Source organism: Trichomycterus rosablanca, chromosome 21 (genome assembly GCF_030014385.1).
Source record: "Trichomycterus rosablanca isolate fTriRos1 chromosome 21, fTriRos1.hap1, whole genome shotgun sequence".
In the NCBI taxonomy this organism is placed as follows: domain Eukaryota; kingdom Metazoa; phylum Chordata; class Actinopteri; order Siluriformes; family Trichomycteridae; genus Trichomycterus; species Trichomycterus rosablanca.
The window spans coordinates 2,082,501-2,106,500 of record NC_086008.1 but is presented as its reverse complement, the minus strand read 5'-3'; the positions used below and the strand labels follow the sequence as shown (position 1 = coordinate 2,106,500).

The 24,000-nt window shown below is 45.3% G+C and overlaps 1 protein-coding gene and 1 long non-coding RNA gene across 2 annotated transcripts in view; both read right to left on the bottom strand.

Moving 5' to 3' along the window:
- sema4c (sema domain, immunoglobulin domain (Ig), transmembrane domain (TM) and short cytoplasmic domain, (semaphorin) 4C) overlaps positions 1-469 on the bottom strand; it is a 36,778-nt gene extending 36,309 nt beyond the window's left edge. The window contains exon 1 of the mRNA XM_063017776.1: positions 195-469. Within this exon, the coding sequence (XP_062873846.1) occupies positions 195-297 (103 nt within the window). The 5' untranslated portion in view covers positions 298-469. The remainder of the gene's footprint in view (positions 1-194) is intronic.
- A 93-nt stretch (positions 470-562) lies between these two features.
- LOC134335266 (uncharacterized) overlaps positions 563-24,000 on the bottom strand; it is a 57,434-nt gene continuing 33,996 nt past the window's right edge. The window contains exon 3 of the long non-coding RNA XR_010015557.1: positions 563-939. This is a non-coding gene — a long non-coding RNA (uncharacterized LOC134335266). The remainder of the gene's footprint in view (positions 940-24,000) is intronic.

Genomic DNA, 24,000 nt, shown 5'->3' with positions numbered 1-24,000 from the left:
CCATATTTTCCTACTGTGAAGCACGGTGAAGGGTGCATAATGGTACAGGCATCCATCAGGTGGATTGCTGAACAGCCGCTCTGCGTATTCATATTGCAATTTTACAAAACCAGGCGCACCCTATGGTGCAAATACCTTTTTCTGCTGTTGATGATAACGCTAAAATTCTGTATAAAATTTATACAGCTACTCACCGTGATATCGGACAGTCTTGCGCGGGACCGGGTTCCAGTTCACACACCCTCCGTTCTTCAGACCGATCACCAGCATCACGAGTAGGACTTTAGCCCCACCCATTTCTCCAAGAGTTTCGTTAATTAGATAACCAATCAGCTGCTAACTAGATAACTAGTAGCTCCAAACAGACTGAAAAATCCTGGTTGAATAGTTGATAGTTCCTGCTGGAAGCCGTTGGTAATCCTTGGTATCTGCTTTGACTGGCGTTGACTGTTGAGCACAGCAATGCTTCTGATTGGCTGCTGGTAGCGTTCAGTTAATATTTAAGGTTCTGACTGGACGACTGGTCGTTCTGGCTGGCCAGAGATGATCCTAACTGGTCATTTTGTAGTACTGATGGGTCACTGGGCAGGTTAAGATGGACAGCAATGGTTCAGAGTGACGTTTTGGTTGTCCACAGGAGACAGAGACGGTTCTGATTGGTCGATTGACAATTTTACTGGGTGTCAATTCACAGTTCTAACTGGAACCTGGTTTCTAACGTGACTAAATGTAGTTCTTTAAGCACAGTGATGGTTCCAGTTCCTGGGATATGGTTCTGATTGGCAGGTTGATTGTTGTTGGGTCACAGTGATGCTTTATTATGTCCGGCTGAGTAGCGTCGACCAGTTTTAAGTCCGACTGGACGGTCGCTGTTACTCCGTGCCGACTGGATTCGAGGCTTCTGAAGACGTCAGACGTTTAAAAACTCCCTCCGTCGGCCTGTAAAAGAAGGAAAACAAACACAAACAAGAGTAAGAGCAGGAGTAAACAAACGCGAGCGCGAGACGTAATTGCGACTTCTCACGGCACACAAACAAAATCTGCTCGGTCGAATCGAGGCTCTTTCAGAGGGACGGCGTTCTCAGAAGCTAGGTGTTAATTTAACACCGACGGTTTGGCTCGCGCATTCTACTGGAGCAGTACTTAGTAAAGGTGTGTAGGTGTGTGTGTGTGTGTGTGTGTGTGTGTGTGTGGTGTCAAAATGACTAAATGACAGAGTGGTCTAAACAACAGAAAGAAATTATAATAAAAAAAGGGGCGCTGAAATGTTTTGGCAGGGAACCAGCGAGACGCGAGCGGCTGTCAGTGCACGACAGCATCAACACGTCCCACTTCAGCAGCGTTTATTAGAGAAATACATCAAAGCTTCCTGACAGGCGGCGGAAAAACCCCACGTGAAGGACGGACGCGTAATTAGAAGTGAGGGTGCGTCTGATTAGCGCAGAATCAAGGTGAACGAGAGCGCAGCGGTGATATTCACTCCATCAGCGTTCGTCCTTCTCGACACCTCAGCCGCGTGTGTCTGTTAGAACCGGCCGGGGCGAGGGTGCACACGAGGGGGGCGATAACGTCCACTCGACTGGAAAATTCACCCATCGACTTTTAAACGGACTCTAAATGTCACGCCGCTGTTTACGGTCAGAGATTAAAAAAACAGGGAGAAAAAGACGACGAGAAAAATTCCACCTCGAGCACCGGCGCATTTTTATTGGCGTGAGATTTTAAACGGTCCGGCTGAGTGATGATCGCCGCGCCGTCATAGCCGTTTACCCAAATTGAGATTCAAGCCCGAGTAACAACAAGCTCGCAGCGCTTATTGATTTCAGTTTGTGTGTGTCTGTGTTTTTTATTGGCGAACGACGTGAGGGAAGAAAAGCCTCCAAAAAATGCAGATGATGGTGATTTTCTACAAGCAGCCGCTCAGTGATGGAGGAGTTTGGGGTATTGGAGCGTCTGGCTGGTTTTCTTTTATTGTTTTCATGTTTCTTGTTCACGTATGGGTGGGTGGCGGCTCCTGATTTTACCGTAATCTGATAAAAATATATATTACGTTTGTTTTTCCTCCAAAAATCTTGTCAGTGATGCAAAATGGAATCTTTTATGTAGCGGTTTCACTTGTAGATGGACGAGACGCGCTTCAGAACGAACTGCCCCACAGATCACACTCCAAAATCATTCACTATCCATTATAATATCCTTGATGTTTAGAAAAGGCTTATGGTCAGGTGTCCACATACTTTTTTTGCCATGTACAATTAAAGCCAAAAGTTTACACGCACTTGTATATGACGTGTACGCCAGCGCTGTGTTTTTTAAATGCTTCTTGGATCACATACGAGCATCCGAAACAGGTTTTAAGTTTATTTACCCTTCACTTACAATGAGGAAGATGGTAAGAGGGGCAAAACTTTGCTGAAGATGGAAGCATTTAAGGGTCACCAAGGTTCTACGATCTTGACCTCCCTCGTCTCAGCCCACTGTTTAGAAGACGTGCCAAATAAAAAACGGCAAATAAATCTAGCTACGATTGTGGAGCTTGGATTGGAACCTGGTTTTAAGGGGGAGCTGTAATGTCAGGCAGTGACAGATTAGTGGTAAAGTTATTGTGATCAGAAGGTTGCCGGTTCAAGCCCCATTACTGCCAAGCTGCCATGGTGGGGCCACAGAGCGAGGCTCCCGGTTGCTTAAACTGTTTATCCAAAGCGACTTGCCGTTCAGACTGGATACATTTCAAGCTATTGAGAGTGAAGGGTCTTGCTCAGGGGTCCAACAGTGACACTGTCGTGGTGATGTGGCTTGTTCCACTAAGATACCACTGTTCCTAAAACATCAGATAAATGCCAGAGATGTATGGAACGCTTCACAGACTTCATAAAGTACCAGGAGATGATAAACAACAAACTGAGCCACCAGGTGTCCTGATGTAAAGCCTGTTAAAAGGATGAAGGTCTGACTGAAGCAGAGAGTCCACAAGAGTGGACATGGAAGCCTGGAGGGTCTGAGGAGGTTCTGGAATGAGGGGTGTTCTCCTTGTCCTGGACTCTTTTTGTTCATTACAGGAGACTAAGGGTCTTGCTCAGGGGTCCAACAGTGACATGTGGTGGTGATGTGGCTTGTTTCAGCAACCTTCCATCTACCACCATCCCTAAAACATCAGATAAATTCCATAGATGTGTGTAACGTTTCATGGACTACATGAAGTACCAGGAGATAATAAACAACAGACTGTGTTCGCCAAGCAGCTAAAACTGTTTGTATGAGCCACTCAGTCGCCTAACGTGAAGCCCGTTCAAAGGATGAAGGTCTGGCTGAAGCAGTGAGTCCACAAGAAGGGTCTTGCTCAGGGGTCAAACAGTGGCGGTGATGTGGCTTGTTTTAGAAACTTTTCTAACCACTAAGGTACCACTGTTCCTAAAAACATCAGATAAATGCCAGAGATGTATGTAACGTTTCACGGACTCCATGAAGTACCAGGAGATGATAAAAATGATAAAACTGGCTTCTGTTTGTATCTCTAAATGTTAGTTTGAGCCACTCAGTCTCCTGATGTAAAGAAAATATTAAAATCCTCCTCATCAAGCTTGTCAATCATTACAGGAGAAGAGTCAGCGCTGTTCTTTTAACTCGAACCGTTTACCAAGCGTGCCAGAAATTCTGGAGCTGTCTGGAGTTCCTGGCAAAACCTCAGCGAAGTCTCATACATATTTAAAAACGTCTTTCAGTAGCGCACGCTAATATTTTTTGACACACAGCCACCACGCTCCACCTCCCCCACCCCAGCGGTCACGTTTAAAATGCTAATTCTAGAACGCCTTCGCTATATGAGCATTTTATCCTTCAATACTTTTCAGTAAACGCGTCTGAAATGCGTTTCATTTATTCAGATGGTTTTCTTTTCTACCCGTAGGTGCTGGAAAGAGTGAGACCTGCGCAGGCCGAGCAAAAAGCTAAACAGAAAAGGCCACGTCCCAAATCTCAAAAAAGGAACACACACACACACACACACACAGAGCAAAAAGCAAAGTGGAACAAAGCGGCTCGAGTTCACTCAGAGCACGGCGGACGGTAAGAGAGGCAAAACTTCCTCCAAATGTGTGTCCATAAACACACGACATAAATGCCAACAAACTATTTAACCAGCGTCAGATTATATCAAATCTAATCACCCGCGGGGGGCATTTAAATACCTCTCGCTAATGCTAATCAATTTTCTGTAGCATTTGGGTAAACGCGCCTGAAATGCGTTTCATTTATTCCGATCATATTTCCCCCCGTAGGCAGGACGTGCGAAGCTAAACAATTTGAAAAGGCCACGTCCCAAATCTCAAAAAAAGAAACACACACACACAGAGCAAAAAGCAAGTGGAACAAAGTGTCTTTACTTTTAATGAAAACAAAAAACACATCAAACACAACCAGTTGTATCTCAGCGGTTAAGTTATTGGACTAGTAATCACAGGGTTGTAGGTCCAAGCCCCACCGATGCCAATCTGCCACTGTTGGACCCTTGAGCGAGGCCCTTAACCCTCAATAGCTCAGACTGTATACTGTCACAGTACCGTAAGTCACTTTGAATAAAAGCCTCCGCTAAATGCCCCCAATGACCCCCAACCAAATAATAAAACCCAAGTAACTACAACCCCAAATCAGAAAAAGTTGGGACACTATATAAAATGCACATAAAAAATCCCAGCACTGTTTCTTCCATTCACTTCGACTTTTATTTGATTGCAGACAGAATGAAACTGAGATTCTTCCTGCATTTCAGGCCTGCAGCACATTCCTAAAAAGTTAGGACGGGGGCAGTTTACTGTATGGCTCGTAATGAGATTCAAAAATAATATAAATAAAACTAAATAATGATTTGATTTTAAACAGGTGATTATAGTGTTCAAGGTTATAATATAATATAAGGTTATAAAGCAAGCAGTTGTAGCTCAGTGGTTAAGTTATTGGACTAGTAATCAGAAGGTTGCTGGTTCAAGCCCCATCACTGCCAGGTTGCTGCTGTTGGGCCCTTGAGTGTTTGAGCAAGGCCCTTATCCTCAATAGCTCAGACTGTATACTGTGACTGTAATGTAAGTCGCTTTGGATAAAAGCGTCTGCTAAATGCTGTAAATGTAAATGAATAGTACAACCCCAAATCAGAAAGTTGGGACAGTATGGAAAATGCAAACAATAATTAAAAACAGAGTTCTTTACATTTACTTTTATTTGATGTCAGACAGGATGAACCTGAGATATTTCATCTTTTATCTGCTCAACTTCATTTCATTTATTAATAAACATCCATTCCTGCATTTCAGACCTGCAACACATTCCAAAAAATGTTGGGACGGGGGTAATGTGGTGATAAACAAAATAATGATGTGATGTGAACAGGTGATTGTGATCATAGTTTGGTACAAAAGCAGCATCCAGGAACGGCTGAGAGTCTCTGATGAGTAAAGATGATCAGAGGATCCAGTTTGTCCACAAATGTGTGAGAAAATGATTGAAATGTTTAAAAACAATGAACCTCAAAGAAAGATCAGAAGGGATTTGCACATTTCTCCCTCTACAGTGCAGAATATTATCAAACAAACCTTAAGCAAACTGTCTGTAATAAAATAGACGTCAAAGTAAACGTGAGAAATCCGCTTTTGTTTTTCTGATTTGGGACACACACACACACACACACAACTGCATTTCTGTTTTATGCACAGTGAGGAGGACGGTTAGAGGGGCAAACATTTCTCCAAGGAACATGGTTGAACATTCATGAGCAATGTTGATGTTCATACAATCAATCAGACGTCGTCTCAATACCAATAAAGTATTTGCAGGGCGCCAGACGAAACAAAAACACCCCTTTTCTTTTATCTAACCACAAACGTATGCGGCAGGAAGTGTGTTTATGATGCACTGACGTTTTTTTTTGTTCGGACTGAGAGGAGCGTAGTGCCACCCTGCCGCCCGGGCTATGAGAGGTAAAGGTTATAAAAAGGTCTCGTCCCAAATCTCACATACACACACACACAAGATGAGGCCACTGGGACGAGGTCTCAGTGCAGGATGACCTTTCGGTCGGTCACTTTTGGACCTCTCAGTGATGGAGCTTTCGCTGGAGTGCTAATTACCGCCTACAAATCAGACATGACAAGGGCGCGTTGTATCGAGTTGCAGCCTTGACGAAGACATTTGGCGGGTTGGGCCGGCGCTGAGAGATGGAGGACCGATGCTTGCAGTGTGTGTGTGTGTGTGTGTGTGTGTGTTGTGTGTTTATATCAGGAACAGAGTGTTTTCATCTGGGATTTCCCAGCGGAAAACAATCGCTCGTGTTTGTTCCGAGCAAATCAGATGACAGGAAACGGGGGTCGAACACGGAGCAGCGACCGGTCCCAAACGTCACCTAAATCTTATACCTGCTCTTATCCTAATGAAACACCGACCCATGACCCCCGACCTCTCGACCCTTGAGGCTCACAGGTGCTGTAAACATGAGGATGAAGACGACGATGAAGTGAAGCTCGATGTGTAATCGCTGCTCCAGATGAGCAACACACTTTATCTCAAAAACATAAACACGTCTCTCCAGACCCGGATCTTCTCAGATCTTCCCTTCCCGTCCCATCTCTTCCGGCTCTGAGATACACCAAGCCCAGGGGGAAGCGGGAGGGGGCGGAAGGAAGCCAGTCAACGTCAGGATGCATCACTCACAAAAAGTTAAAAAAGCAACAAAAAAAAAAAAAAGGTCCAGAAATCTAAATGCATCACGAACATACATTCATTTCTGCTATTTTTTAGTAATGGTTAAAGTGGGTCTGGTGCCGTCCAGAAACTTTAGATGCAGAGCATTCAAGAAATGCACCCTGGACAAATTCATGACATGTTCACTCACAACTACATGATTTTGAGAGGTGGGGGAGAAAAGAAGCATGAAATGAATCACCAGATGTACCAAAAAATGAAACGAATCACTATACATCCCAGAAGCATAGAATGAATCACCAGACAAACCAAAAGCACTGAACAAATCTACGTACGTACTAGAAGCATAGAACGAATCACTAGATGTACCAAAAGATTGGAACGAATCACCAGATGTACCAAATGCATGGAATGAATCACCAGACGTATCAGATGAATTGAACAAACGAACCAAAAGCACTGAACGAATCACTAGACATACCATAAGCACTGAAGGAACCAAAAGCACTGAACGAATCATTAGACAAACTAAAAGCACTGAATGAATCCCTAGATTAACTGAAAGCACGGAACGAATCACTAGTCAAGCCAAAAACACTGAACGAATCACTGCACAAGTCAAAAGCACTCAACAAATCACTAGACAAACTAAAAGCACTGAACGAATCACTACATGAACCAGAAGAATAGCATGAATCACTAGATGAACCAAAAGCACTGAACAAATGCTATCAGCGCTACCGGTGTGACCAGCATGCAGACGGAGCTCGTCGAGACGCAGAGACCCCTCATCATCAGGGAGAGTGATGTACGGAGAGCTTTCAGGAGAGTGAACACCAGGAGAGCAGCAGGACCGGACGGGATCGCCGGCCGAGTCATCAAAGCCTGCGCGGACCAGCTAGCACCGGTGTTCACGGTGATCTTCAACCTGTCCCTGACCCAGTGCATCGTACCAGCGTGCTTCAAACAGTCCGTCATCGTTCCAGTCCCGAAGAAGAACCAGCCAGCCTGCCTCAATGACTTTCGCCCAGTGGCCCTGACATCAGTCGTGATGAAGTGCTTCGAGAGGATCATCAGAGACTTCATCACTTCATCACTTCCGGACTCTATGGACCCTTTACAGTTTGCATACCGCCACAACCGTTCCACAGATGATGCCATCTCCTACCTCCTTCACACCACATTAACACACCTGGACGCTGGGAGGGGTAATTATGTTAAAATGCTGTTTGTTAACTACAGCTCAGCATTTAACACGATTATCCCCTCTACACTAACCATCAAGTTGGAGAACCTGGGACTTCATCCATCCTTGTGTCACTGGATCTCTAACTTTTTGACGGACAGAACACAAGCTGTGCGGGTAGGAAAACACATCTCACCCACACTCACCCTTAGCACTGGCGCCCCCCAGGGCTGTGTCCTGAGCCCCCTGCTGTACTCGCTGTACACACATGACTGTGTGGCTACTTCCAGCTCTACCACCATTGTCAAGTTTGCTGACGACACTGTTGTGGTGGGCCTGATCTCTAACAACGATGAGAGGGCCTACCTAGAGGAGATTAAACACCTGGAGGACTGGTGCCAGGACAACAATCTCCTCCTCAACGTCAGCAAGACAAAGGAGCTGGTAGTGGACTGCAGCAGAAAGCAGGAGAGGAACTATCACCCCGTTATGATCAGTGGCACCGCAGTGGAAAGAGTGGACAGTTTCAAGTACCTTGGAGTTCACATCTCTGAGGACCTGTCATGGTCCTGCCACACCACTGCGCTGGCAAAGAAGGCCCGTCAGCGTCTCTATCACCTCAGACGCTTGAGGGACTTCAAACTACCATCCAAGGTGCTTCGTAACTTCTACACCTGCACCATTGAATCCATCATAACGGGAAACATCACAACCTGGTTCGGAAACAGCACCAAGCAGGATAGGCAGCTCTACAGAGGGTGGTGCGTTCAGCTGAGCGCATAATCCGGACTGAGCTTCCTGACCTGCAGTCCATATACAGGAAACGGTGCTGGACAAGGGCCAGGAGGATAGTAAAGGACCCCAGTCATCCCAGTAATGGACTGTTTTCTTTGTTACAGTCTGGGAGGCGTTTTCGTGCTCTAAAAGCCAAAACGGAGAGGATGAGAAGAAGCTTTTTCCCACAAGCTATTCGTGTCCTCAACGAAAACAGCATTTAGGACCATTTACACAATGTGCACAATCTAATTTATATGTGTATGTATGTGTATATATGTGGACATATGTATGTGTATATAAGTATATGCGTGTATACTGTTTTATGTGTATATGTATGTATATGTATAGATTAGTATTGTGTATTTATTATTTATCACATCTGTATAGCATTATGTAGCATCATGTTGCACAGTTTCTGCACTACTTGTCACTTTACACACTTGTTCACTTTAAACTGCCCTTTGTAATTATATTGTAATTCTTCTGATGTTCACTTTACTTTAAATTGCTCTTTTTAATTATATTGTTAATTTTTCTAATGTCTTAACTCTTACTTTTAAAAACTTTTTATATTTTGTTGTATAATATATTTTTTTTAACTATTTTGTAATTTTGTAATTACTGTGGCGGAGCAGTCACTAAAGCATTTCACTGCCAGTTGTACTGTGTATGACCATGTATGTGACAAATAAACCTTGATTTGATTTGATTTGAAATCACTAGATAAACCAAAAAAATTGAGTGAATCACCAAATAAACCAAAAGCACTAAACGAATCACCAAATAAACCAAAAGCACTGAACAAATCACTAGACAAGTCAAAAGCACTGAACGAATCAGCAGATGTATCAGAGGAATTGAGTGAATCACTAGATGAACCAAAAGCATTGAACGAATCACCAGACAATCACGCTGGCAGCTCTGCGACGCAACAACGCAACCACTGTCGTTTATTTTCAGGTAGAGCTGCGATTTTTCTTGTCATGTTGACTTTTCACAGTCAGTGATGGACTACACAGGGATGACATTCAAAGATGAGCGATTTCCCTCCAGGATTTTTGTTTTCAGTGGGAACACGTCTGATTTGTGGTCAGCTCGGGTTTACAAACGCGACAGGCGATGATGACGCTGCCGGTGTGAACACAAGGCGATAAACCATCAGCGATTTTGCCGGTACGCAGGGTAACTCTGGGTAAGAAAAGGAACACCGGTCCCGACCCCTGACCCTTAGTAACCCTTAGTAGAAACTGCGCAGTGAAAATGAGATGAAGTCGCAGGAACGCAGCAGCGATGGAAAATCTCCTGAAGTTCCTGCATCAGCATCACACGCCGCTCGGTCTGCGGAACGTCTGCCCGCGTAGGTCCGTCTGGTTCCAGAGACGTCTCCGAGCGTCCGTGTTTTCTGTCGGAGGTTCTCCCACATGCTCCCCGATCGGGGGGGAGAGGAAAGATTTGGGATCGTCCGTCAGCAAGAAGCACAGAGGGAATTCAGATGATTATTGTGATTCCTTTTTAATTGCGCCGACGTCTGTGTGTGTGTGTTCCACTGTGTCAGCTCTGTTCAGGCCTCTTCACATTTCTTTTACCATCAAGTGTGTGTGTGTGTGTGTGTGTCCTAAATCAAGGACGTTCTCACTCAGCAAAAACAGAGTCTTTGTGATCACGCCTCGTTTTTTCGGATGCAGTAACACTCACACTGAGCATCTGACTGACGACGACGATACTGCATCCTTCAGCCTGGTAGAGGTCGGTAGGGGTCAAGGTACGTCCAGAGACACACAGGAACACACCCTGGACGGGCCGTCAGGTCAGTAAATTGCAGGACAACACACACACACACACACACACACACACATTTACTCAAGGAGTCCAAGGGAAAAAATGATCAGACGCCAGACTTCAGGTCGCACAAATTCCCACAGACATACTTCAAAGTCTTGTGTGAAGCTTCTCAGAAGAGCAGCAAGCTCACTCTCAGGTGTCCAAATACTTTCGGACGTATCGTTTACATCAGACTATTCGGTCTAATTTACTGATAATAATAAAAAATGTGATAATTCCCTTGGCGGTGATACCACTGTTCCACGTGACTGTTCAGATTCACTCACCTGAAGGAAGTTCTGACCCGCCTCCTTCCACACATGAACCTGATCAATACACCAGATCAATACGAGATCAATACGAGGAATCCCGCCGGACCGCGGGGCCTTTGATCTCTGGACGACGGGGTGAAAGAGTTCCCGTCACGCTCACCCACCCCCCCCCACCCCCTCCCCCTCCCCGGCAGCCGCGTATCTCACGTTTAAAATGCTAATTCTGAAAAGACTTTGCTAATGCACATTTGATCCTGGAATACATTTCAGTAAAAGCGTTTAGAAACGGCGCGTTTGGAACGCGGCCCAAATGCTAATGTAATTCCACCCCCCCAACCCCTCCCCCCGAACCTTTAGCGGCTTTAAAAGGTGAAGCGCAAGACGAGCAGCGCAAACAGAATTAGCATTAAAGGGACTTGGGTAGAAGGCGTGTTCCTGTCAGTCCCAGTAAACGAGGCGTGGTCTCTATACCTGTCAGTCCCAGTAAACGAGGCGTGGTCTCTATACCTGTCAGTCCCAGTAAAGGAGGTGTGGTCTCTATACCTGTCAGTCCCAGTAAAGGAGGCGTGGTCTCTATACCTGTCAGTCCCAGTAAAGGAGGTGTGGTCTCTATACCTGTCAGTCCCAGTAAACGAGGCGTGGTCTCTATACCTGTCAGTCCCAGTAAAGGAGGTGTGGTCTCTATACCTATCAGTCCCAGTAAAGGAGGCGTGGTCTCTATACCTGTCAGTCCCAGTAAAGGAGGTGTGGTCTCTATACCTGTCAGTCCCAGTAAAGGAGGCGTGGTCTCTGTACCTGTCAGTCCCAGTAAAGCAGGCGTGGTTTCTATACCTATCAGTCCCAGTAAAGGAGGCGTGGTCTCTATACCTATCAGTCCCAGTAAAGGAGGCGTGGTCTCTATACCTGTCAGTCCCAGTAAAGGAGGCGTGGTCTCTATACCTGTCAGTCCCAGTAAAGGAGGCGTGGTCTCTGTACCTGTCAGTCCCAGTAAAGCAGGCGTGGTTTCTATACCTATCAGTCCCAGTAAAGGAGGCGTGGTCTCTATACCTATCAGTCCCAGTAAAGGAGGCGTGGTCTCTGTACCTGTCAGTCCCAGTAAAGCAGGCGTGGTTTCTATACCTATCAGTCCCAGTAAAGGAGGCGTGGTCTCTATACCTGTCAGTCCCAGTAAAGCAGGCGTGGTTTCTATACCTATCAGTCCCAGTAAAGGAAGCGTGGCCTCTATACCTGTCAGTCACAAAAATGAGGGTGTGGCCCCTTTACCTGACAATCCTAGTAAAGAAGCTCTGGTCTCTATACCTGTCAGTCTCAAAAAAGAGGGCGTGGTCTCTATACCTGTCTAATTTTAATTGTGTCTCTTATACCCTGGATTATTAGCGTTGTTAGCATTAGCGTTCTTCAGTGAGAGGGAAACACGGCGGTTTTGGCACTGCGTGTTCTCTCAGCGCTTCATTAGCATTCAGCACGACTATTTATATCAGCGGAAGTGGATTTTACAGTCACAACAAAACACACACACGCACACGCGCACACACACACACACACACACACACACACACACTGAGCTGACACCGGTCTAATTCCCTACAGAGTGTCCAGTCCTATCTACAATTCATTCATTCAGTGTCCGTTTTACCAGCGCTCTATCCTGGTCAGGGTCGCTGTGGGTTTGATTCATTGGGCGAAAGGCAGGAAACCCGCCGGACCGGTCACCAGTCCATCACAGACTAACTCACACACACAGTGTCATTTCTAGTAGCTCCAGTTAACCTGACTGCATGTTTTCGAACTGTGGGAGGAAACCGGAGCTCCCGGAGGAAACCCACATGGACACAAGGAGATACAAACTCCACACAGAAAGGGAATCAAACCCAGGACCTTCTTGCAAACATAAGCGTAAGATGAACACCATGGACAGGGCGCCAATGTATACAATATATCATAACCCCGCCCCCGCCACTCAGACAAAGCCAATCATGTCTGTGTAGAGCCTGGCATGCTGATAGCACCACTGACTTTTAAACCAAGAACTGGTGGGTTAGCATAGTAGCGTTAGCGTTTTCTTCTTATCTGATCCTCACACCAGACTTGGCACGGTTGATGCCGGACTATCTGAGCTTGGGACCGGCGCTGAGAGCGCACTGACTTGTGCGCCTCCCAATGTCCCCATGCAGACGCCCGAGAGGCCGATAGCACCCCTGAGATTCGAACCCTGGATCGCCAAATTTCAGCAGTAGTGGGCTAGCGGACTTACCCGAGCGTCCCAGGTGTCTGAATAAATAAATACTCAACCCACACATGATGCACCAGTGATGTTCAGGTATCTACGGCTGTGTCCTAATCCCCGTCGTTTTGTACTAAATTAGGACACGACCATTAGCACCACACGTCCAGGCTTTTCTGATGAACGCCAGATCTGTCCATGTGAGCGGCGTTTGGTCTGCTTTGTTAGCGCTAGACCACGCAGCTTGCATGCCCGCGTGTGTGTGTGTGTGTGTTGTCCATCAGTTGGCACGAGTGTGTTAAGCGAGCGGGTTAGAAGTGAGAGTGTGTGAGCGAGTGGGAGTGTGACAGCTCGTCCGCGTGCTGTTTGATTAGCGGACGATAGCGGATGAGAGCCAGATCATCGAGTGGAAGTTTAATCAGCTGCAGAACAAACGCGCATCGGTGACGCTGACACACGGCCGAGCGGAACCGTGACCCGCCCACGACCCGAGGGTGAGAGAGAGAGGGTGCGAGAGAGAGAGAGAGCAGGAGAGAGAGAGAGCCGAATATCATCCCTCTCTCACCCCGACCTTCTCCTGTCAGCTCTTTGATGAAACCTGAATCAGAAACGCACTCGCTCATTCAGGTTCAGGTCCGGCACAGAACAGACTTCATCTCCAACAAGATGAAACGTCTAAGAAACATCGGTGTCAGGGGCCGGAGCTTGGGGCCCGGGTTCAGGGTCCAACATTTTTTTATGGCTCTCGGGTGTAATTCTATTTGCCAATCCTGCACTATACATTATATTTACATTTTCAGCATTTAGCAGGCACTGTTATCCAAAGCGATTTACAGTAAACAGTCTAAGCAATTGAAGGTTAAGGGCCTCGCTCAAGGGCCCAACAGTGACAACCTGGCAGTGGTGGGGTTGGAACCAGCGACCTTCTGATTACTAGTCCTGAAGATTAGGCTACAACTGCCCTATACAGTTAAAAAAAGCATTAGAAATTGCGCTCAAATTTTTTGTATTCACGTGTTTCAAGCACACAAACTGCTTCCAATTGGGCAGCAACAGTTTAGGGAAGGTCCCTTCCTGTTCCAGCATGACTGCACACAAACTGAGCTCTATAAACAAGCAAGAAAAGCTCAGGATAAAGAAACCAAGTCTTGATCTCAGCACCAGTCAAAAGAACCGTGCTTAACTGTAGAAATGCGGTCATCTTTTGATTGAATGGGCACAAATTCCCACAGACACACTTTAAAGTCTTGTGAGAAGCCTCCTCAGAAGAGCGGCTGATGTTCTCGCTGAAAAGATCACACAGTTTTTGTTTTATAGAGGCCACTCTATCTTAAAAGCATTTTGTTTTTGAATCTGGACGTCCGACAAGCTCACAGTCAGGCGTCCAAATACTTTTGGCCACACGTTCAATCTGCCGCCACTTCTTATCACCTACCAGCATTAGGATCCCACATAGAGACACAATGTAAACAGACAGCCAGTTTGAAGACCAGAACCACCAGATTCATCATTTCATTCTATTCGTTCATTCACTGCCTGTTTTACCAGCGCTTTATCCTGGTCAGGGTCGCAGTGGGTCCGATTCATGCATTCACCCCTGACTGGTTAACCAGTTAGCCTGACTGCACGTCTTTGGACTGTGGGAGGAAACCGGAGCACCTGGAGGAAACCCACACAGAAAGGGAATCAAACCTAAGCCCTTCTTGCTGTGAGGTGAAAAGAGCTCCATGTGACTCCCCCCACCACTCGCACAGTTACCGGACCAGTCCCGGAGATCTCTACTTATATTTTAGGAGGGGCGTCCACATACTTTTCAGCATGTCGTTATTACCGGTGCCTTTCTTTCATGATTAAATAGATCCAAATAATTTAGGCCGACTGCGTAGGCTGTGCGTACACTGTATAGCCAAAAGTATGTGGATGCCCCCTTCTAAACATCGTACATATTTATTCTACTTAACAAAAAGTCCCAACATTAAGGGTTCTGGTTCAGAAACTAGTGCCGGTTCCTGCAAACTAGCAAACTTTTAATAACAGACCCACGTTTGCACTGGTTTGAGATCCCAGCAGTTACGATTGTGGATGTGGGCGTTCCATCATCCGGAAACAGAAGTCAGGACACACTCTTTCTGTCTGTTGCTAATGTTTTGGCGTCTGTGCACGGCACGAAGGAGTCGGCGGTCTCAGACGAAGATTAGGAGTCAGGCAATCAGGCGTCCAAATACTTTTGGCCATACGGTGTACGTCCTAGTATACAATGTACTCGTAATGAATAAAGATGAAGGTTTTATTTGTAGCGTTAATGTTCAGTGTTGAACCTAAATTGAAAACAAAATTTGTAACAGCTTGTAAACGACGACACACACACACACACACACACACACACAAACACACACCGCCCACGTCTTTTGTTTTGTGCATCTCTCTCGGCCGAACTTTCCAGCCCGGGGAGCTTAATCACGCCCCGCTCCCGCCGAGCCCGAGCGCCGAACAGAGGCGTGTTGGCATGACGGCGTGTTAAAGGTCAGTCCTGCTCCCTGCTTCAGTTTCCTGCTTCGTTTTCTGGCCGAGTGAAGCGAGCGATGGAGGAGGGACGGCGGGCGCCGCTAATGGGCTGTTTGACGTGCAGTGAAGGTGAGCTTTCTGTGTCGGACATCGGCCCGTGTACGTTACAGGAAAGTGAACGTTACTACACACACACACACACACACACACACACACACACAGAGTAGATCTGATATCAAGCTTCCACCATCAGGAAGGAATCAGACCCCCTCCGTCACATGTACAATCTGCTGCCGCTTCTCATCACCTACCAAGCTCCATGTGACTCCGCCCTACTCACACAGTTACCGGACCAGTCCCGGAGATCTCGATCACAGCAGCAGCAGGAAGTGACCCGGCCCTTAAACACGGGCGCTTGTGTCTGTGTGGACGGCCCGGTCAGGTCGGCAGCTCTGCTGAGACCTGAACTCACGAGTTCTAACATTCTGCAGCAATCCAACAATAACTGACTTTTATTAGTCCATACATTCATTCAATTCCTTTTCCTCTTAATTTAGTCATATCCAATTACCCCAATGTATTTCATCTATTGCTGCAAGGTCATACATGCAACATCTGTGAGCGTCAGATCGTGCAAAAAAAAAAAATCACTAAAAGCTCCTCCAATGAGACGAACTGTTTGATACGACGCGGTAAAAGCGACTCTTTTACTACATTAAACCATGTTAAGCTTTATTTTTAACCAGAAGCGTTTTGCACCGCCATCGATCTGACACAGCACACGCCCCCTGCATCACATGTCCAATCTGCCGCCGCTTCTTATCACCTACCAGGGCTAGGTTTCTAACTCTCCGTTTGCTACGATGGTGTACGGGTAATACGTGGTGTGTTGCACCGTCATCTGTGAGCATCTAATCGTGGTAAAGTGCTTCAGTGAACTCGGGTAAAACTTCACTGAGGTGTGTGTGTGTGTGTGTGTGCGCGTGAAAATCATAATAATAAAATAAAAGAAGATTTAATTACGTCAGTAACGAGCTCCACCGGTTCCTTATATCAGACGAGTGGATTCAGTTACGATCTATTTTAAAATAAATCTACTTTAATTTCCTGTCTAATAGCACCATCATCATCATCATCATCATCATTGCCGTGGTCATGTGAGAGAGAGAGCGGTGGAGAGAGCTGCACTTACAGCAGGAGAGAGAGAGATTTACGAGAAGGTAGAGGAGATCGATAGAGGATGTGAGCGCTGATGCTCAGGGAGGATTAAGTATCAGGAAAAAGAGTCGGATCAGGTTTAAGTAACATGCAGCGGAAACGTGAGTGTGTGTGTGTGTGTGTGAGTGTGTGTGTGTGTGTGTGAGTGTGTGTGTGTGTGAGTGTGTGTGTGAGTGTGAGTGTGTGTGTGTGTGTGGCATTTTTCTGCTCTGTAGGCATCCGTCATGTATATTTTATAAGCGTGTGTTTGTCCACAGCAACTAAGTTTCCCGTCAACACAAACATGAACGTTTACAGGAACTCACGTTCTGCTTCTGTATAGAATTATTTATCTATAGAACGTCGCCTGTAAGAGACGAAGTCTTACAGAGAGCCGCACAGCGTACGGAGAGTCACAGACTGCCGCGACTGCAGCAACGAGGAACCCACCATGCCTGTTGGATGCCAGGTCTTGTCGACCGCACAGCTAGAAAATAAGCTTTTTGAAAACGGCATCGTAATTTATGCCTAAATAAGTCGTATTTTGAAAAACACTGCCGTCATGATGTCAACTGACTAATAAAAATCAGCGTCGTAAACAGGCCTAATAAGAACGTGTCCAGAAAAACAAACAAACAAGAAAGCAAGCAAACAAACAAAAAAAAAAGAAAAAAAAAAAAAAAGAAAAAAAGCAAGTAAGCAAACAAAAACAAACAAAACCAACCAAACAAACCGACAAACAAACAAACAAAAACAAATAAAAACAATCAAGCAAGCAAGCAAACAAAAATAAAAAACAAGCAAGCAAATAAAAAAGAAAAAAAAAACTATTAAAACAAAAAAAAAACTACTAACCCCCCCACAATACAAGCTAGCAAGCAAACAAACAAAAACAAACAAAAACCAACAGAACAAACCGACAAACAAACAAATAAACCCAATAAAAACAATCAAGCAAACAAACAAAAATGAAAAGAAAAAAACTAATTGTAAACTAATTAAACAAAAAACCTACTGGACAAAAAACACAAAAATACAAGCAAGCAAGCAAACAAAAAAATAACAAAAACAAACAAAAAAGAAAAGAAAAACTAAAAATACAAACAAAGAACCAAACAAACAAGCAACAAACAAAACAAAAAACAAACAAAAAACAAGGAAACAAACACAAAAGAATGAAAAAATAAAAACCAAGCAAGCAAACAAAAACAAACAAAAAACCAAACAAACAAGCAAACACACAAAAAAGAAAAAACAAGCAAAAACATTCAAAACAAACAAACGACCAAACAAAAGCACAAGTTCCTGCTTTAGTGTTTTTGTTAAACAGAACTTGAACTGGTTCCAGTGTAAACCAGCACTGACTGTATTTAGGTGAGACTTAAAGCATCAATCAAACTTTTGATTCAGGAAAAACTCATGAGCAGAAAGTAACAGCAGTTTTCTATTCATCATGCTTTACATGTGTGTGTGTGTGTGTGTGTGTGTGTTCCATCATTCATATTCACTAACCACTTCCTCCTGGTCAGGGTCTCAGTAGGTCCGGTGCCTCCTGTATCTAAACACTGACATGAGGAGATGGAGGCGCCGGATCACCTTCCACTCAGGCTCGTGTTCCCCTCTCAGAGACGAGCGCTGTGGGTATCTCCTTGCTCTCCCACAATTCAGTGCTCTGATTCTTTCCACCACACACACACACACACACACACACACACACACACACACACACATCTACACACACACACACACACACACCAGTATCAAAGCTTCATGCTCTGGCTGTCTGGCTTCAGCAGCTAATGATTCAGAGAGTGTGGATTACATTAGTAGTGCGCACACACACACACACACAGACGTAATGAGAATACAATACATCTGCACACGCGGCCGCCTGCAACTGACGTCTTTCAGTCTGTCCGCGTCTCAGACTGTAATTAATCCGTTTATGCTAGTTGCTAACTGCTAGCAAAGTGGCCTTCATGCTAATAGTGCGGAATTATGAAGCAAACTCAGACCGAGAGTGTGTGTGTGTGTGGGGGGGCGAGGTGCATGTGTGTGTGTGGGGGGGGGGGGGTCGTACCGAAGAGCTCGGCGGCGCCCGACATGGCGCTGTCTCGGGACGCCAGCTTTCTAACAAATTGTCTGTCAAATCCAAATTCGCCCCGGCGGAGTCGCCTCAGGCCGCTTAACTAGAACTGGCGTGGGTGGCATGGCAGGGGCCCCGGGGCCCCAAGTACCTGAACATCTGTCCTTGATTGACACGGTTCCAAACCACCTCTGAAAGCGACATCAGAACGTGAACCGATTGGTAGGAGCTTCAGTCTCTAGGACTGAGCTGTGCTCTCTGGCAAGTCTCGGAGCATGTGGTATAAAGCTGCCCCTGTGGGGCCCCTGAGCAAGGCCCCTGACTCTCAATCACTTTTACTGTAATTCAGACCCAGTTGAAAGTTGTTTTGGATAAAAACGTCTGAATGTAACAGAAAGCGTTAATGTGGGACACTAACGGTCACATGACCTCAAACTTTATAAAGAGGAAAAATAAACACGTAGAGAGGAGTGTGTGTGTGTGTGTGTGAGAGAGTGTGTGTGTGTGTGAGAGTGTGTGTGAGTGTGTGTGTGTGAGTGTGTGTGTGTGTGTCACTTGCAGTAGAGTCGACACAGAGGAAAATAAAACAGCACTGCCACGTAGAGCTGCAGAACGCCAGGAAACACACACACACACACACACACACACACACACACACACACACACAGTAACACACACACACACAGGGACAGACAGAAAAAACACACACACATAAATAGTAACGCACACACACACAGACAGTAACACACACACACACACACACACACACACACACATAAATAGTAACACACACCAAATAGTCACACACACAGTAACACAACCACAGAGAAAGATAGTAACACACACAGACAGACAAACAGACAGTAACACAGACAGACAAACAGACAGTAACACACACAGACAGACAGTAACACACACAGACAGACAGTAACACACAGGCAGACAGTAACACACATACTGTAACACACACATAGACAGTAACACACATACACACATGCATAGTAACACACAGACAGTAACACACACACACAGATAGTAACACACACACAGACAGTAACACACACACACACATACACACAGACAGTAACACACACAGATAGTAACACACACACAGACAGTAACACACATACAGACAGACAGTAACACAGACAGACAGTCAGACAGACAGTAACACACACACACAGACAGTAACACACAGACAGTAACACACACAGAAAGACAGTAACACACACAGAAAGACAGTAACATACACACAGACAGACAAACAGACAGTAACACAGACAGACAGACAATAACACACACACACACAGACAGACAATAACACACACACACACAGACAGTAACACACAGACAGTAACACACACAGACAGACAGTAACACACACACAGACAGACAAACACACAGTAACACAGACAGACAGACAATAACACACACAAAAAGACAGACAGACAATAACACACACACAGACGGTAACACAGACAGTAACACACACATACAGACAGACAGTAACACACACACACAGACAGTAACACACAGGCAATAACACACACATAAAAGACAGTAACACACACACATACACACACACACACAGTAACACACACACACACAGTAAAACACACACCCACATACACACCGAAGACAGTTACACACACAGTAACATAAGCACAGAGAGACAGATAGTAACACACACACACACACACACAGACAGTAACACACACACATGTACAAACACAGACACACAGTCACAAAGACAGTCACAGATAGATGAACACACATGCACACACAGTCACACAGAGACACACTGAAACACACACACACACACACACACACACACACACACGACTGCTCCAAGCACACGTCGGGTCGGGGGTACTGAGGGGGGTTGGGAAGATGAAGAGACAGGATTTAAAAAACACCTGCACAGTCTCTGACCATGAGTTCAACTTTCACACACACACACACACACACACACACACACACACACACACACACACACACACACACACACACACTTAAATTATGACTCTCTTGATGTTGGCCAGCAGGAGCTCAGCAGTTGAGGTACCGCACTAGTAATCAGACTGTTACTAGTTCAAGCCCCCCCACCACTGCCATGTCGCCACTGTCTTCATACAATAAAGAAAAAACACGTTTTTATCAGGTTCAGCTCAGAGCACCTTGACAGACCGTGCAGCTGTACGCTTACCAAGTAAATAAGTAAGACCCTGTCGCTAACCCTAACCGGTCCTCCCTGTTGCTGTGATAAGTCCGGGGTGACGCGGGTGTTTCGCTGCCCGGCTCTCACGCCGCCGCACTCGTGAATATGTATAAGATGAAATAAAAGGAACGTGAGCCTTTAGAAGGTTCAGTTTTACTGATAAAAGCTGCATTAGCCTTGAATACATTAACGCCGATTTGCTGGACTTCTGACCCGAGAGGAAACACACACACACACACACGTCCCTTCCATTACGCGTCCAAATCAGTGACGGCACCTCGGTAATGCAGATTATTTGTTATCCGTCTGTGAAGCTAATCAGATTAATCCAAAGCGCATTTACATCCTCACAGCCGCTCAGCCAAGACACATTAATCCTTATTTATTTATTCTTTTATTTATTTATTTATTTATTTATTTATTTATTTATTTATTTATTTATTTATTCTGTTACATATTTATTTATTCTTTTATTTATTTATTTATTTATTTATTTATTATTTTATTTATTTATTTATTATTTTATTTATTAATTTATTCTTTTGTTTATTTATTATTTTATTTATTAATGTATTATTTTATTTATTTATTATTTTATTTATTATTTCATTTATTAATTTATTACTTTATTTATTTATTCTTTTATTTATTTATTCTGTTATTTATTTATTCTGTTATTTATTTATTCTTTTATTTATTTATGACCTGATTTTGTGTAACACACACAGAGTAACACACACACACACATTAACACACAGTAACACACACACACGTACAGTAACACACATACACATACACACAGTAACACACACACATACACAGTAACCTACAGTAACACACACACACACACATAGAAACACACACACAGTAACACACATACACACCATAACACACACACACATACACAGTAACCTACAGTAACACACACACACACATAGTAACACACAGTAAGACACACACAGTAACATACACACAGTAACACACACATAGTAACACTGTGTTTAACTGTGTGTGTGCATGTGTTTCTATGTGGGTGTTACTATGTGTGTGTTACTGTAGGTTACTGTGTGTGTGTGCTATTGTGTGTGTTACTGTGTGTGTTACTATGTGTCTGTTTGTGTGCGTGTATGTGACTCTGCGTTATCCCGGTCAGGGTCGCCGCAGGGGGTCTGAAATTACTGGGCAAAAGGCAGGACAGGTCGCCAGTCCATTACAACACACACACACATAGAGTTAAAGCTTACAATCAGGTGTCCACATACTTTTGGCCGCGTGGTGCATATACATTATATTCTGGTGCTGCTCGCTCGCTCGAATGAAACCTATTAGCACACACGCGTGTGTCAGATGCAGCTGGAGCGCGTCACGCAACGCCTGCTTGATGAAACGCCGTATATCTTCCTCCTCTAAACGTGAACATGAACCTGTGTCCACTTTATTCTTTATAACATCAGATGGAACTAAAAAACCTCCAAAAAACTCCAAAGTAAAAAGTAAAACTGTCAGAACCGCGGTTAAAAGCGCACACTCCGCTGGTTTTTGTAATGGAGGCGCCGCGTGCCAAATTGGGCTCCGAAAAGCCTCGGTGGGGGTCTGAGGCGAAAAAAGCATCACGGCGAAAGCCCTTCATCATGGTGTCTGGAGAACAGAGGCATTATGGGTCGCCTGTGGAACACGGGGGTGTGCGGCGGCACTTCTGCGCTGACATCTGAACCCCGGAGCGAGACCAATTATATACGAGGTCGTGACCCCGGAGAGAGCCCGGCGTTACGCCCGACCCCTGGTGTGAGGCTTCGGGGGCAGCTGGACTGAACAGAGCGTCAACAAAAGCGCCGGAAAATCTCCGTTAGCTAGTGCATGTTAGCGTGTGTTAGCGCGCGGCGTTTGGATGTTTTAGCTCCATCAATTTCAGCCAATTGGAGCATAAAATCAAGTACACGGTCGCGTTCCCAACTACCCACCTGATCAGCTGCATCAGTAGAGAGGATCCTAATAAGACCTGAACTCATAATCAGATCATTTAGACGCTCTACTTTTACGTCACCGCGGTTTTAGCTTACTAAGCTAACACAGTTAGCATCAGGCCGCTCAAACCCTCTAGCATGCCGGCTAACGTCTCCCTCCGTGTACCGAAAACACTTAAACTCTCCCTGAAGCCCCAATTTACAAATCAACGACACTCGTATAATTACACCTTTATACATCAATGAGAGTTTATTTACATTAGAAAGGAACTCCGTTGGTTGCTCCGCATTTATTTGTCCGCCATGTTTGTAGTGTTTTGTGAGAAATGTCATGCCGCACTGAACGCTGGGATTGATCTTCAGGGCTGAGGAGGCGTCGGACGCTCCCTCGTCATTCAGTCAGATCATCACTCAGAATTAAGGCGCCTCAGTAGGAGCATTTTAAGGGATCTAAGAATTTAGACACGCCCTCTTCTCAGGAGTGTAGGATGACGTAAAATGTGTCTGTGTTGAGAACAGTGTTTTTGTGTTTAAGTGGAGATGTCTAGGAGCAACAACTGCTCAGCTGTGCTGGTTGGGTTTCCATGACTGAACAGACACACAATCGTAAGGCTGGAGTGGTGTAAAGCACACTACCGCTGGACTCTAATGGATGACAGTTGATTCTAGTCTCCGGTGAATGCAAGACGAACCGTGCCTGTCCAAATGCACACTGCTGACTGTGAAGTATGGTGGAGGATGAATACTGGAACCATTTCAGTGAAACACACACTGATATTCTAACAGGGCAAAATAAGGAATCGGTTTTCAGAGTTTGTTGTCTGCCCTGCCCTGCGATGGACTGGCGCCCCGTCCAGGGTGTTACTGTGTGCCTTGCGCCCATTGAAAAGCTGGGATAGGTTCCGACACATCCAGTCTGGGATGAACTGGAAGGCAGAATGGGAGCCAGGACATCATCCTCCATCATCAGTGCCTACCACAAACTTTCGGCCTCCTGAATCTTGTTCTTCATGATGTGGAAAATCTGCCTCGTTAGGAGGAACACTCGCTCTGAGAACGC